Source organism: Hemicordylus capensis, chromosome 12, assembly GCF_027244095.1.
Source record: "Hemicordylus capensis ecotype Gifberg chromosome 12, rHemCap1.1.pri, whole genome shotgun sequence".
NCBI classification, from domain to species: domain Eukaryota; kingdom Metazoa; phylum Chordata; class Lepidosauria; order Squamata; family Cordylidae; genus Hemicordylus; species Hemicordylus capensis.
In genome coordinates, this window is record NC_069668.1 from 4359666 (window position 1) to 4375891 (window position 16226).

The following is a 16226-nucleotide window of genomic DNA, read 5'->3' on the forward strand; positions in this document are numbered from 1 at the left end:
CTGGGGTAGCCAGGACTCTCTGGAGGGGATTAATGCTTTTTGTGAATTTTGACTAAAGGTGGAAAAGAGGTGATTGCTTTGCTAGACTTTCAGCCTTCAATGTGTTCTCATGCGTTTCTTGTCCTGATGATCAAGCCTGCAGTGCCCAAATATGCCATGGTGTGTTTAAAGGTCTGAAGAGCTTTAAAAACACAAAAGCTACTCTAAAATTTCACCAATGTTGTTGGAGGAATGGAAACAAATATCAGCAGGAATGTTTTCCAGAGATGGAGAGAGGGCAACAATTGGTTCATTGTTACCCTAACATGATCGAGGTGTGTACAGTTATGCATGGAGTAGAGAGGGTGGAGAGAGGAAAATTTTTCTCCCTCCCTCTCACAACACACTGGAAGAAGGGGCTATCCCATGAAACTGGCCAGGAAATTTAGAATTGGCAAAATGAAGCACTTTTTCACACAGCGCATAATTAAACTATGGACTTCTCTGCCATGGGATGTGGTGATGGCCATTAGCTTGGATGGCTTTAAAGGGGGCTTCGACACATTCATGGAGGACAGGTCTATCAGTGGCTACTAGTCCAGTGGCTGTGGGCCACCAGCCTCAGAAGCACAATGCCTCTCAATATCAGTTGCAGGGGAGCAACAGCAGGAGAGGGCACATCCTTACCTCTTGCCTGTGGGTTTCCTGGAGGCATCTGGTGGGCTAGCCATTGTGGCAAACCGGATGCTGCATTAGAAAGGCCTTCTTGGGCCTAATCCAGCAGGGTGGTCTGTTCTTGACCTGTTGCTCTGTGCAAAAATGACTTGCAATTTTACCCAAATCGTTTGGAGGTAGGGATAAAGGATGAGTGATCAATCACCTTTATTCGGTCTTAGGCCAGCACAAGAACAATAAAATACATGAGATACAAGCAGGGAATAGGAGATAGAATATAAAACTATTGCTGTGAAACTATAAAAGTGTGGAGTAGTAATTTAAGTGGCACAGCGGGGAAATGCTTGGCTAACAAGCAGAAGGTTGCCGGTTTGAATCCCCGCTGGTATTATATCAGGCAGCAGCGATATAGGAAGATGCTGAAAGGCATCATCTCACACTGTGAGGGAGGAGGCAATGGTCAACCCCTCCTGTATCCTACCAAAGACAACCACAGGGCTCTGTGGGCGCCAGGAGTTGAAATCGATGTGACGGCAGACTTTACCTTTAGTAATAAGGAAGATTTAAATTGAAAATATCAAATTTAGAATAGAGCTATAATTGTCTACAAGAGAAAAGTCTACATCCTAGTAAACAGTGGGCCAGGGTGCTTAAGAGTACTTAAACATGGTTAAAGTCGTTTAAAAATAGTTTAAAAGTGTTTAAAGTTGCATGGGGGGGGGATTTCCTGTATGGCATTACAAGAGCGTTACAGGATACAACAAGTGATGCAAAAGCCGAGGCTCAGGCTGGATTTTGTAGGCTCAGCCCACGGACCCTCTAGGTGGGAGCTGTTGTCATGGTCCTGTGGATTCTGCCCACTGCATGGCACAGAACTTTGCAAGGGGGTCTTCACTGGAGTGCAGCAGTAAGATATAAAATTGACTTGAGCGACCAGGATACTTGAGGAGTACTGGCAAAAATAAGGTGGGCGCAACGACCTCTGTAAAAGGGGCCAAAGAGGAGAAGATGCGTGGTCCGTGGTGGCTTTGACCTGCCCCGTGTGTCACAAGGACACCGTCTCTCTGCAGGGGGAATCTTCCTGAACCTGCCTTCTGGGACGGGAGGGCGTGGCGGCCTGCCACATTTCTAGGAGGAGTGATCAGACCCTGATCACTGTCGATGAACCCGCAATGGGCATTTCTCCCCCCCATTTGGCACGGATGGCCAAAACGCGGGGGCCTGGATCACGGACTCTGTTACCTTGACTCTTTCTCTTTGGATTGGGCTCGTGGCCAGGTCGGTAGTGGGTCTACTCACAGGGCGGGTTGGCTGCCCTGGAGAGCAGGCTCCCAATAAATCAATGGTGCCAAGTCCCTTTTTGGCATGGGAAGAAGGCATCGGAACCAGCGGCCTTTCCAGAGAATGTCGAGACCAAGCGAGGAGAGACCGAGGGCCCCCTGCCGAGGCCGTGAAGTCGAGAGAGGCCTCATGATCCAGCAAGTCACGGAAGTCACGGACCAACCCATTGTAAGGCATAATTACTTAATTAATTGCAAAGCGGAGTTTCGGCCCAAGCCGGATCCCCTGCGCCACGCAGAGGGGACCGTTCTCACCGTGCTGCGTGTTGCACGGTGGTGGCGCTTAAAGGGAAACGGAGCCCCCTGGAGCCCCTGCACCCTCTTGGCAGGCGTGTGCGGTGTGCTGGGCAGCCTTTCCCGGTGCTTTTCTCCTAGAACTCTTCAGAGAGGGCTTCGTCTCTGCAAGGGCCCTCCCAGTCCTGCGGAAAGCACCCTTCTGTGCAGACGTCGTCGGCACCACGCCTCTCACACAGGAGGGTGGCCTCGCCTCTCTGGATCGTGTTGGCTGAAACGTGCAAATGCTCTGTCCTGTGAGGTCTGTCCCTCTTCAGGAGGCTGGCCTTGGACGTTGGGGTAGGTGCCCGGATCATGGGAGAAGCACAGTGCTGGCCTGTAGAGTAAGGGTCCTGGTGGGCAGGGGGTGATGGGAATTGTGGTTGACAAAAACTGGGAATCCCTGCTCTTGGCAGCACGGTACGAAGGCGACAAACTTTTATCTACTGCTTTTCAACAAGTTCCCCAAAGTGGTTGACCTAGATATAAATCAATACAATTCCATGGCTCCCTGTCCCCAAAGGGCTCACAGACAAAAAACAGACCCCAGCAACAGCCACTGGAAGGCCGCTGTGCTGGGGATGGACAGGGCTAGTGGCTCTCCCCTTGCTAAAGAAAGAGACTCACCACTTCGAAAAGGTGCCTCTTTGCTCAGTTAAGCAGGGGACACTCAAACTCGAGTCTCCAGATATTGTTGGACTACAATTCCCATCTTCCCCAGCCTTTGGCCATTATGACTGTGGATGATGGGAGTTGTAGTCCAACATCCAGGGATCCACAGTTACGCCACCCCTGCTGCAGAGGCGCTGCTAGACCTTCCTTTTTCTGTTGCCTTCTCTGGGAAAGAAAAGATGGAGCTGAGGGGCTAGGAGGCACAGAATCCTGTTGGATTAAATTTCTAATCCTGCACATCTCTCAGCCAGCCAAGTCCCTCTTGAAGCTCTCCAGTGAGGTGTGGGGCTATTGCTGTTTAAGGCAGAATCCTGGGACGGGGTTGTCCCTGGCAGCCTCTCCAGGTAGGGCTGGGAGAGACTCCTGCCTGGAACCTTGGAGAGCTGCTGCCAGTCAGTGTAGACAAGACTAAGCTAGGTGAACCAACAGTCTGACTCAGAAGGCAGTGCCGTATATACCTTCGTACTAAGGGCAGCAGTTTTTCAGGGTGGAAATGTAGCACAGTGGTAGAGCATGAGCTTTGCGTGCAGAAGACCCCAGGTTCAATCCCTGGCAGCGTCTCTAGGTAGGGCTGGGAGAGACCCCTGCCTGAAACCTTGGAGAAGCCGCTGCCAGTCAGTGTAGACCATCCTGAGCTAGAGGCCCAAGGGTCTGACTCGGTATGAGGCAGCTTCCCATGTCCCTCCTGGCACGTGGAGGAAAGAGAAATTACAGGTGTGGACCAAAGAAGATAAGTTGTTGGGAAGTAAAGGTAAAGTTGTGCCGTTGAGTCGGTGTCGACTCTTGGCTCCCACAGAGCCCTGTGGTTGTCTTTGGTAGAATACAGGAGGGGTTGACCATTGTCATCTCCAGCCAAGTATGAGATGATGCCTTTCAGCATCTTCCTAGATCGCTGCTGCCCGATAAAGGTGTTTCCCACAGTCTGGGAAACAGACCAGCGGGGATTCAAAATGGCAACCTTCTGCTTGTTAATCAAGCGTTTCCCCGCTGCGCCACTAAGTAGGGTTGCCATATTCTGGCTTTTCAAATCTGGCTTTCAGAATCTGTGGATTTTCGAATCTGGCTTTCCCAAATTTGCATATTATGTAAATTGGCTTGAAAATAATTTTTGAGCCGAAGAGTGACTCCACGTCTTGCTCCATAACGCCGCTCCTACAAGGGCTAGAGCTTAGCTTTTTTTAAAAAAAGAAAGAAAGCTGAAATCTGGGCAGATCTGGGTGGGCTAAGCTTGAAATCCAGGTGAAACCTGGAATTCCGTGGGGCATGGCAACTCTGTTGGGAAGACATTTCCTCTCGGTGCCCTTCCTCAATCAGTTCCTTCCTGCAGACCTTCTCACAAACAGGCAGAGATCCTTGGTTGGATCTCCGCGGAGAAAAGGCTACTTGGCATGAATTCAAGGCTCCTCCTTTGAGACGGGAGTGCAAAGCAGACGCGCCACCACTGAGTTGCACCCCTTCGCCAAGCAGCAAGAGGTTTCCAGGAAGCCATTTACGGGCGAGAGGCAGGCGGCTGGGGTGGTGTTGTTGCGGGTGTGTGTGTGTGTGTGTGTATGTGTGGATTTTATCCAAGCATCTTTCCTGGAAGAGGCTGGATTGGTGTCTGCTCGAACACACGCTTCTCCCTTCTTCGCCAGTGCCCTCTGGATTAAATCCTCAGCCTTGCAGGGGGAGGGTCCTGGGCAACCTTCAGAAATACAATTGTACACTTGAAAAACGGAGGTGGAGCCAAATTCCAGAAGGATCTCTCTGGTGTTAATCTGTTGGTCGCAAAAGAAAAGCCCTTTGTGCTAGCAGAGGAATGGTGGTTCTCCACCCACCCCGCCCCATTCCTCCGTCTCCTCTTTCATCGGAGCAAATTTTGTTTTGCGAGGGGACACCTGAAAGCAGAGAGGCCATTCAGACACCGATCCATTGAATTCCGGACTGAAATAATACTCCTGCTCTCTCTCTCTCCCTGGCCGAGTTCCTAATGTTCTTTGGCAATTATCCCATAGAGGAGAGATCCCCCGAGTGTTTGTCCCTAGATGTTGGACTACAACTCCCATCATCCCCTGCCACCAGGGCAAGATGTTGGGAGTTGTAGTCCTGACATCTGGGGACAGACGCTTGGGGGAAACAGTGCCATATACAACTGGCAGGTATCTTGTCCGGTTTTCTGGCTTCAGTGGTTACCAGGCAGGTCTGCTGACTGCCGCAGGACCTGTTTCGAGTGTCTGGGGTTTGTGTGTGTGTGTGTTGTTGGATTAAGGCAGGGCCTGCAATGTCCCCGCGACCGCCTCTCCGGGGCTGGCTAGCTGCAGCCACAGCACACCTCGGCAGTCTCCTCTCTGTCTCTGTGCGTGGGATGATGAGAAATTGCTTGCCGTTCGCTGTCTTTTGTACTGCAAGGCCACAGGGAGGGAGACGACTCACGGGAGTCTGTGAGTGGCGTGCGGAGGGTTGCGCTCTCCTGGCTGGGACCCACCCACGGCGGCCTGGCTCGCCAGCTGGCCTATTGGTTGTTGGTAAGGATCCCTGCTGATCCTTAACTTTTCAGAAGCGGCTTTGGAAGTAAGATCTGTGCGGTGCTGGGTGTCCTGCTCAGCTGGGGGCACTCGCCACTGGCGAGCTGGCAAGTGGATTTGTAGATACTTGACGACGGGGATCTGCTGTCCCAGTAACTGAACGGGGAGCTCCTTGCCAGACAGGTCTAAACATTCATCTATCACTGCAGAGGGGGAGGGAAAACCTATGTGATTGACGCCTGTAGCAGGGAAAGTTGGTGATTTGTTTTTTGCGGGTGGGGGGGGCAGAGGAGATAAGGAACCAGTTGTGGATGGTCTTTTTAGCATTAAGAAATACTTAGAGCTGTGATTGGTTTGTCTTGATCGGGAAGAAACATTGCCCCTTAAAGACATATCCACTCGCCCCCTTAACAATGACCAAGAGTTAGAGGATGGGGCTGTAGCTCAGTGCAGGGACATTTGTTTGGCATGCCAAAGGCCCCTGGTTCAGTCCCTGTCAGCATCTCCAGGTGGGGCTGGGGGAGAACCCTGCCTGAAACCTTAAGAACATCAGAACGGCCCTGCTGGATTAGGCCCAAGAAGGCCCATCTAGTCCGGCATCCTGATTAATACAGTGGCCCACCAGATGCTGCTGGAAGCCACAGGCAGGAGTTGAAAGGGGCAGGCCCTCCCTCCTGCTGTGACTCCCCTGCAACTGGTACTCAGAGGCATCCTGCCTCTGAGCCTGGAGGTGGCCCACAGCCCTCCGACTAGTAGCCGATGAAAGACCTCTCCTCCATGAAGTTCTCCAAGCTCCTCTTCAAGCCATCCAGGTTGTTGGCTGTCACCACATCTTGTGGCTGAGAATTCTACAAGCTGATCATGCATTGTGTGAAGAAATACTTCCATTTTTGTTGGTCCTAAATTTCCTGGCAATCAACCTTGTGGAGCTGCTGCCAGTCAGTGTACTGAGCCAGCTGGACCAGTGGTCTGACTCTACGGACAGCTGCTTCAAATGTCCCTATGGACTCCTGTGAGTCCAGCTGTTGTGGACTCTGCCCACTAAAGCAGCATGAAGCAGGCACGGGGAGGCCTCCTGGCCTTGGCTCCCTGCCCCACAGCAGATGCTAAAGATGTGTATGGATCCTTGCACAACCTCCCTGTGATGTAGGGAAAGGTTGGTGTGTGCTAAGGTCGGGGCCATGGTTTACTGGTAGAGCACTTGCTTTGCACGCAGAAGGTACCAGGTTCAGCCCCTGGCAGCTTCTCCAAGAGAGGGCTGGGAGAGACTCCTGCCTGAATCCTCCGAGAGCCGCTGCCAGTCCGCGTCGACAACGCCCGCGCGAGAAGGAGCCAAGGTCTGACTCGGCAGCACCAGGAGGCAGCTTCCCTCTGTTCCTCCGGCTGGGCGCGGCGCCAAGCGGTCCTTGCACCTCGGCCGGCCGGCGGCGCTTCCTCTCTCCCCCGCGCCCACTCCTCTTCCTCCCTCCCCGCAGAAGCGCTGCAAGAGTTGCGCCCCGCGTTCTTCTGCAGGCGGCCGCTGCTGCCGGGGCTGGAGCGAGGAGCAGCCCAGCCCGCTGCCCGGCACAGCGCAGCAGCAGCAGCAGCGCCGCGCGCCGGAGGGAGGCCGGCCGGCCGCGCGCTCTGCACGTGCTCCAGAGAGGCGCCCGTCACGTGTTCCGGGAGGGAGGCCCGGCGGCGCCCGGAGCTGGCTGGCCAGCCCGCTATTGTGGAGGAGGAGGAGGAGAGGCTGCGCTGGGCTGGAGCCGAGCAGGAGGAGGGGCCGCCGCCGCCACCACAGCCAGCTCGCGCCAGGTTGCCCGGCCAGCAGCAGCGCTCCCTCCGCGCCGCGCCTTGCGCCAGGCCCGCCCGGATGTGCAACAGTTTTCCCAAAGTTGCGCCGGAGGCGGCCGCTTAGCAGGAGGCGGCGGAGGAGATGCCCTGGCCGCCTCCCGCGCGCCTCGCCGGGGAGGTGCCGCGCTGCCGCCGCCGGGCCGCCTCCCGCTTCTCCTTCTCGTCGCCCTCCTGAAGGCCGGCCCGGCCGAGGCGCTCCTTCTTCTCCAGCATGGGGGCCAAGCCCAGCAAGGGCGGCTGCCCGGCCAGCCCCGCGGCCACCGCCGCCCGCCGGAGGATGCCCAGCGGTGGCCAGGAGCGCGGCGGCGGCGGAGACTTCCTGGCGTCGCTCGTGGCGCGCTCGGGCGAGAAGTTGGGCAGGGCGGCCGGCGGCAGCCTGCCGCCCCCCTACCACCGGCGCGTGGGCATGGTCCAGGACCTGCTGGGCATGGTCCGGCAGGGCAAGCAGGAGGAAGCCACCGACCTGCTCCGGCACCTGCGCCAGGTGAGGAGGCGGTGCTGCGCGGGCGGGCGGGCGGGCAGGCAGGCGAGGAGGAGCGGTGTCTGGGCGCGCCCGGTGGCGGGGAGGAAGCAGGACCCCCAGGCGCCCAGCAGGTTGCGGCGCCCAGAGGCGTCAGTGAGGGGCGTCTGCGGGAAGCAGGTAGCGCCGACGATCCTGGGGCTCTCGGCTCTGTCCCTGGCATGCCTCGGAGGCGGTGAGGTTTGTCTCGGGGGCGGGCAGGGGGCCTTGGCTGGGTCCAAGGCAGCTTTGATTCCAGGGCTGCCCAACTTCGGTCCTCCTCCTGAGGTTGGACTATAACTCCCATCATCCCCGGCTGTGTTCTCCACAGCGGCTGGCGGGGTGGTGGCGAGAATGGCGGCCCAGCCAGAGCTGAAGGGCCCGAGTTGGGCCGCCCTCCTGGACTCTCCCGGCTCCCCGCCCCGGTCCCCCCACAAGTCTTGTGTGAGCCCCTCGCAAACATTTTCTGAGGGGGGAAGAAAAATGGCTGCCCGAGAGAAGCGGGGTGGGGGTGAGGAGGAAGAGAGGGCTGTAGAGATGGAGGATGGAAGAGGGGAAGAAGGGAGGAGGAAAAAGGAGGGAGACGTTTCCCCTTCCCCACTTCTACGACTCCGCTCCTGATTAATCCTCCATATTTCTGACTCCGCCAAAACTTGGCCCCAAAGGTGTCCAGCTGTATATTGGAAGACATCCCCTCCAGTGTGGAGGGCGAGGTGGGCGTGGGGGTCCAAGGGGCAAAGCCCCCCTGGAGAGGCAGCGCTGGCTGGGGGGCTGACAGGGCCTTCCCACCAGCCTTGAGGGGTGGCCTGTGAGGAGAATGGAGCATCTCTGGGGAGTTGAGCTTCTCTTCTGTTGGGCTGCACCTGCCAAGGGAGTGTGTTCTACTCAATTTGTTTATTTTTACATTTCTATATCCCGCTCTTTGGCCAAGGAGTATATGGTTATGTTTCTCCCCGCAACAACCCTGTAAGGTAGACTAGGCAGAGAGAGAGAGAGAAGGGAGTGACCTAGAGTCACTCAGTGAGTTTCATGGCTGCACAGGGACTTGAACTCAGGTCTTCCTGGTCCTAGTCCACACTTTGTGTGGAACAAACCTGCTCCTCCAGCTGTTGTTAGACTACAGCTCCCAACACCCCCAGCCACAATTTGTGGCTGGGGATGATGGGAGTTGTAGCCCAGCAACAGCTGGAGGGCCAGGTTTGCCCACCCCTGCTTTAACCATTATTCTAATCCAGAGTTGAACAATATCTGCAGGTCCTGGGTTGACAGCTCCCACCGCCCCTGAGTCTTGGCCGCTGTGGATGATGGGAGTTGTAGTCCAGAACCAGCCAAAGTTGTGGAGTTCTGCAGTCTGCCTGTTACACCACGCTGGCTGATCAGGGTTACCGCTAGGGGATCTGGTGGCTGGGACTCCTTTCCAAAAAGCTACCGGCTGATCCTTTGAGTTGGTAGGAAGCTAGGAGTCCAGGGAAGAACCCAAAGGGGGAAATTAGAGAGGCAGATGGTGCTGCTACCTGAACAGGCAGTTTGTTTCGGTTCACAAGAGCCTGGGCTCAGCAGGCCGCTCTGGGTTGTTGTCGTTTCTTAGTCTGACAAGCTGGGAGATATTAAAAGCTTGCTGAGTGTCCCCTTGGAAATCGCAAGCCTGTGGGGTGTGTGGCTGAGGTCAGTGTTTGTGGTGGGACTGGGCCACAGTTCCTCCCATGGAGTAGGCGCCTTCTGGGAATGTGACATAGGAAACGGTCTTCTACGGAGTCAGACCCTTGGTCCATCTAGCTCAGTATTATCTACACTGACTGGCAGCAGCAGTTCTCCACGGTTGCAGGCAGGGGTCTTTCTCGGGCCTACCTGGAGATGCTGCCAGGGATCGAACCTGGGACTTCCTGCATGCAAAGCAGATGCTCGGCCACTGTGCTACGTTTCCTCACTGGAAAATGGCTGCCCTTAATACAAAGGTGTAAACGACGCTGCCGCCTGAGTCAGACTATTGCTCCATCTAGCTCAGGATTGTCTGGTGGCAGCAAGCATGACATGTCCCCTTAGCTAAGCAGGGTCTGCCCTGGTTGCATATGATAGGGAGACTAGAAGTGTGAGCACTGCAAGAGATTCCCCTTTAGGGGATGATGGGGCCACTCTGGGAAGAGCATCTAAAGTTCCAAGTTCCATCCCTGGCAGCATCTTCAAGTTAGGGCAACAAGTTTTTTGTTTTTTTTTAGGACAACAAGATTTTTTTATTGAACCAACAAACTACCAAAGCATCCAGTATGTTACCAAAGCACAATTATATACAAAGTGGTTGTTTGTACATCTACAAAGATTTTCACACAAGGATTTGGTAACCCACAGGGTTATAAAATATATGCCGGTAGTACTATAACTTGGGGCGGGGGGTGATTTCAAGGCACATCAGGTAATCGGGGTGGGTGGGTTACATCCAACGTCCATTTCCACAATTTGTCTCATTGCTGTTTAGAAGAGATACACTTGTCTTTCTGCACATAACCATACAGACTTTTACACAAGAAATTTACTGTCCGATCCACGTGAACCACCTGGTCACGTCTTCCTTCCCTGTTCCTATGCAGGAGCATTGCATAAATGACATACAGGTTTACTAACCTGATGATGATTACAAGAAGGGGAACATTCCATTCCAATTTCCTAGTATGCGGGCACCCGTTCTGTCCTGTTCCCTTGAGGCCGCCTTTAGGACGGAGGGAGACTTCTGCCTGCAACCTCAGAGAAGCCGCTGCCAGTCTGTGAAGACAAAACGGAGCTAGATGGACCAATGGCCTGACTCAGTATATGGCAGCTTCCTATGTTCCTACGAAGTGGCCCTTAGGGAAGAAGAGCGAGGAGGCTTGCTTCTGACAGCTTATCTTCGGATCCAGGAGTGCGGAGAGAAAATTGAAAGGCACCCACTTCTGGCTGGGATGGGCCTGCTGTAGGGGTAGGGGACCATATACACCGAAGAAGAATACAACGAATATTGATATACTGCTTTTCAACAAAAGTTCCCAAAGCGGTCTGCGGAGAGAGAGAGAGAAATAAGTAAGTAAGAAAGATGGTCCTCTTTCCCCAAAGGGCTCACAGTCTAAAAAAGAGACATAAGATAGACCCCAGCCACAGCTACTGGAGGGATGCTGTGCTGGGGATGGATAGGGCCGGCTGCTCTCCCTATGCTAAAGCAAGAGAATCAAAGCTTTTAAAAAGGTGCCTCTTTGATCAGTTAGCAGGGGAGGGGTGTGTTCCCGGGAAAAGGGGAAGCATGTTCTCCAGATTGGCTTGTGGCATTGGGTGGAGAGCCTGTCTTGGGGCAGTGAGCATGCATTTCCCCCTTTGCTAAGCAGGGTCCACCTTTCTTTGCATTTGGATGGGCAACTACTTAGGAACATAGGAAGCTGCCATATACTAAGTCAGACCATTGGTCCATCTAGCTTAATACGGTAGACCCAGACTGGCAGCGGCTTCTCTGAGGTTGCAGGCCGAAGCCACTACCTTGGAGATGCTGCCAGGGAGGGAACTTGGACCCTTCTGCTTGCAAGCCTGCAGATGCTCTTCCTAGAACAGCCCCATCCCACAAGGGGAATATTTGACAGTGCTCATAACATGTAGTCTCCCATCCAAATGCAAACCAGGGCAGACCTTGCTTAGCAAAGGGGAGCAGTCATGCTTGCGGCCACAAGAGCAGTTCTCCTCTCCCGCATGTGAGCACTGCAAGATATTCCCCTGGGGGGGGGGGGCATAGCTCAGTGGTAGAGCATTTGCTTTTGCATGCAGAAGGGCCCCGGTTCAGTCCCTGGCAGCATCTCCAGGTAGGCCTGGGAGAGACTCCTGCCTGAAACCTTGGAGAGCTGCTGCCAGTCAGAGTAGGAGCTGGGTATATTTAGCTGGAGAAGAGAAGACCAAGGGGAGATATATGAGCCGTCTTCCATTATTTAAAGACTGTCGCCCAGAAGGAGGAGTGGGACCTGTTCACTATTTCTCCTGAGGGCAAGGCTAGAATGAAGGGGTTGCAGTCAGGAGGTGCACCTAGGTAATTTGGGAGCCTGGCCCTCAAGGCCTTTGGAGGCCCCCCTTGCAAATTAAGTGTCTGATGCTGGGCACAGAGGTCAGCAGCCTCCAAAGCAGGCCAGTCCGTTCCTTCTCTGCGTTCTGTGGGTGATGCTGATATTTGGAAGAAGGGGTGGGAGGCTTCTCTGCTCAGGCTGCCGCCCGCTCTCCGAACATTCATGGTGTGCCTTTTGAGGTGCTGGCCAGCAGACGGATGTCAACGCGCTATGTGGGGAGGGCTGTTACTGCGCTGCACCTGTTGGACTCCCACGGCTTTCTCCTCCCCTGAGAAACCTGGGAGTTGTAGTCTGGGGAAGACGCAGAGGAATCTAGTTGGACATCACATGCTTCTTCCCCCACAGAACTATTCTATTTGTTTATTTGTTTTTAAAAATGTATTTCTCACATTTCTATACTGCCCCATATAAAAATCTCTGGGCGGTTTACTGTTTAAAACTCAACCATAATGGATGCATAAACACAATCAAAACCCATTGAAAATATAGGTAGGAACTGCTGAAAACTTTAAAACAACCATCTCTGAAAACTCTGAAACTTTAAAACTACAACCAGGCTTTGTTTTCGTTGGTTTCTTACAAACAGGCATAGAAGGGCGGAGGCTCTGATTTTGTTAGAGGGTGCACCCCAAGTCCCGTTGCGACCCTAGAAAGGGCCCGGTTTGGGGTTCTCAGCTCTTTGGTTTACTTGGGTGGTGTGGATATGACCTGAGAGGCACTGGGCCTTGTCCAAAGACTGGTGCCTGGGTTGGATGCCCTGGCGAGCTATTAATTCATTTCATTTATTTGCCAGGGGGTAAATAAATTTACCTCTGTTTACCAGGGGGAGAGCAACTGGCCCTCTCCGTCCCCAGTGCAGCATGTTTGTTTATATCTATGTAAACCGCTTTGAGAACTTCTGTTGAAAAACGGTATATACATATTTGTCGTCTTGGTCTTCAAAGTTCCCCGTTTCTAACAAAGGCCTCGACACTCTTCCTTTGGAGCCGGCCCAGAACTTGGCAATGGACGCTTGGCAAAAGTGAGGCAGAACAGGTTGGGAGAGACTCCTGCCTGTAACCTGGGAGAGCTGCTGCCAATCAGTGTAGACAGTACTGCACTAGATGGACCAGAGGTCTGACTCAGTCTGGCAGCTTCATACGTTCATCAGGAACATCCATAGCTCAGTTGTGGAGCATCTGCTTGCATGAAGGGGGTCCCAGGTTCAATCCTTGGCAGCCTCTCTAGGCAGGGCTGGGAGAGACTCCTGCCTGAAACCTTGGAGAAGGTGCTGCCAGTCAGTGTAGACAATACTAAGCTAGATGGACCAAGGGTCTGACTCAGTATATGGCAGCTGCTTATGTTCCTGTCTTTTTTGTTGTGGGGAAACTCCCCATAGTTCTCCATCTTCCTTTCTCTGTCTGATCTCCAAGCAATACCCCAAAGCAGTGCCTTCTTGCCCCTCTACTTCCAGCTGTGGCTGCTTTAGTGTCCCCTCCTGGTACTTAAAAGCAGCTAGAGGGGTGTGTGCAGCTGCCAGGGAGAGTCTGTCCTTTCTGGCGGGCTCTCCCATACCTGCTGTGCCTGCATTATATTGCGGCTGATTACGGCACATTAGCGGGAACGTTTCTCAGCGTCGCTTTATACCAAACTCTCTCCGGCATTAAGTGGGCCCTCCAAAAGTCTACACATGTTGTTAGTGATACCGCCAGATTCCTGCTGGCCTGTGGAGAGGGTTGGCAGCCTCTCCTCCGGTGGGATTCCAGGTCCGCTGTTTTCCATTTCCAGATTGCCCTGAAGGGCTAACCTTGTAAGCCATGCTGACGGCAATTGTAGCTTGCGTGGACCTAGCTGGGCAGGCCTGTCTGCTGGTTCCCCTGGGACACATAAGAAGCTGCTTCCTACTGAGTCAGACCCTTGGTCCATCTAGCTCAGGACTGTCTGCTCTGACTGGCAGCGTTCTCCAGGGTTTCAGGCAGGAGTCTCTCCCAGCTGTACCTGCAGGTGCTTCTAGGGATGGAATCTGGGACTGTCTGCCTGCAAAGAGAGGAGAGGAGAGCTGGTGTTGGGGTAGCAAGCATGGCTTGTCCCCTTCGCTAAGCAGGGTTCGCACTGGTTGTATATGAAAGGGATGCTAGAAGTGTGAGCAATGCAAGATATTCCCCTCAGGAGATAATGGGTCCGCTCTGGGAAGAGAGCATCTAGGCTCCAAGTTCCCTCCCTGACAGCATCTCCAAGATTGGGCTGAGAGCGACGCTTGCCTGCCATCTTGGAGAAGCCGCTGCCAGTCTGTGTAGACAATACTGAGCTAGATGGAGCAATAGTCTGACTCAGTATATGGCAGCTTCCTATGTACCTATGCTCTACCACTCAGCAATGGCTTTGTCCCCACTTTGCCAAAAGGCCCCCTTTCCCCCCACCTGCAAATGGAACGTAAATAGTTTCCACATACTGAGTCAGACCTTTGGTCCGTCTCGCCCAGTATAGTCAACTCTGACTGGCAGCGTCTCTCTGGGTTTTCAGACAAGGGTCTTTCTCCAGGATCGTGGCCTCTGAGGACACGACACACGTTCCCAGCTTTACACGGAGGCGCTGCCAGGGATTGAACCTGAGATCTTCTGCAAAGCAGGTGCACTGTGGCCCCTCACCTGATCAGAGGTTGTATGGGGCTACTTAGATGGCATGCCTGATAGCCCACAGGCTCGTAGCCAACCTAAGAATTGGGGGAGGAGACTAAAAAGTGGGGGGAAGAGTTTTATCATTTTTGCTGCTCTCCTTTACGTGACAATTTTGCATTTTTTAAATGGCTTGAATAAAACGTTAGGAGGGGGTAGAGAAATATTTAGGCGGGGGGGGCCTTTCCCCTCCCAGCTACGTGACTGATAGCCCACTGCAAGCCATGTGGAGTGGGAGGCACAGTTTGAAAGCCCTTGATGCCTCTTTGTAAATTTGCTTTTTCTCCTCCGTCAAGAGATGAAAAGCATCTTGCTAAGAAGATGAGTGTATCGCTCACAGTTTTGAAAAAAAACAACCAACCCCAAACTCAGAGAGGGAAAGCAGTCTTCACGGCTTTGCTGCCCTTCAATGCACTTCAAAGGCTCGTGGTACTGAGGTGGGGGCCGCCTGAGAGAGAAGCCCACCCCTCTTGCTTTCTGTTTGAAGAGGCACCTTCGCTGTCCCTTCACGTTGCGAATCCACCTCCTGGGAGAAACAGCTTTTGGAGAGGGCGACAACTACGATACGAGAGGAGAAGCGAACCGGGCGCCTCGTGGCCAGGTTCGGTTTTTGGTGGGAGCCACCTTGACGGCAGGGATGTGGAACTGGCAGTTTCTGGCAGCCCTTCAGAAGCGAGGAGCGAGGGTGGATTTATGGAAGCTTCCATCACGGAGAGGATTAGGACTCGGAGGCGAGGCAGAAAAGAGGCCAGGAGGAGTGCGGGGGAGCGGAAAGAGGATTCGGGATTACCTGAAGGGGCGTGGAGGAGGGAGGGTGATCAGGCCATGTAGTTCTCCTCGAGGCGGAACTGCGTTAGCATCTACTGCTTCTGGAAGGAGAGGTCCTGATGGGTAAGAACCAGGGCGGGTGGAGGGCCGTGGCCGCTCGCTCTAAGAACATAAGCACAGCCTTGCTGGATTGGGCCTGTCTAATCCAGCACCCTGTTTCCCGCAGTGGCCCACGAGATGCCTCTGGGAAGCCCACAAGCAGGAGATGAGGGCATGCCCCCTCTCTGGACGTTGCTCCCCTACAACTGGGATTCAGAGGCATCTACCACCGACAGACTTGTCTTCCATGGATTTGTCTGAGCCTTGCTGAAAGCCACCCAAGCTGGTGGCCATCGCCACATCCCATGGCAGGGAGTTCCACAGATCAATTCTGTGCCATGTGGGGAGAAGTACTTCCTTTCTGTTGGTCCGAAATTTCCCGGTAATCCATTTCATGGGATGCCCTCTGGTTCTAGTGCCATGAGAGAGAGGAGAGGACGCCACCTTGCACAGTGATAGGAACCTAGGAAGCTGCCATATACTGAGTCAGACCATTGGTCCATCTAGCTCTGTATTGTCTTCACAGACTGGCAGCAGCTTCTCCAAGGTTGATGGCAAGAGTCTCTCTCAGCCCTATCATGGAGGTGCTGCCAGGGAGGGAACTTGGAGCCTAGATGCTCTTCCCAGAGCGGCTCCATCCCCTAAGGGGAATCTCTTCCTAACTAAGGGGACAAGTCCTGTTCGCTACCACCAGACCAACTGGATCTTGCAGCAAATTCCAAATAGGGTGCGTTGGCCTCTTTGTTAGCCCTGGTTGAGTCGTGCATTGAGCAGAACCTTCGAGGTCCCTTCCAACTCTGAGGTTCGGTTTTCAGTGCCGAGGCTGGTTTCTGGAGATGGTTGTGAAGAGGAACGGCCTC

The 16226-nt window shown here is 53.9% G+C and overlaps 1 protein-coding gene across 1 annotated transcript in view; it reads left to right on the forward strand.

Annotated features, from left to right (window-relative positions):
- Window positions 1-7474: 7474 nt before the first annotated feature.
- LRRC75A (leucine rich repeat containing 75A) overlaps window positions 7475-16226 on the forward strand; it is a 44074-nt gene continuing 35322 nt past the window's right edge. Inside the window, exon 1 of the mRNA XM_053274510.1 lies at window positions 7475-7760. Coding sequence (XP_053130485.1) covers window positions 7488-7760 — 273 coding nt within the window. The 5' untranslated portion in view covers window positions 7475-7487. The remainder of the gene's footprint in view (window positions 7761-16226) is intronic.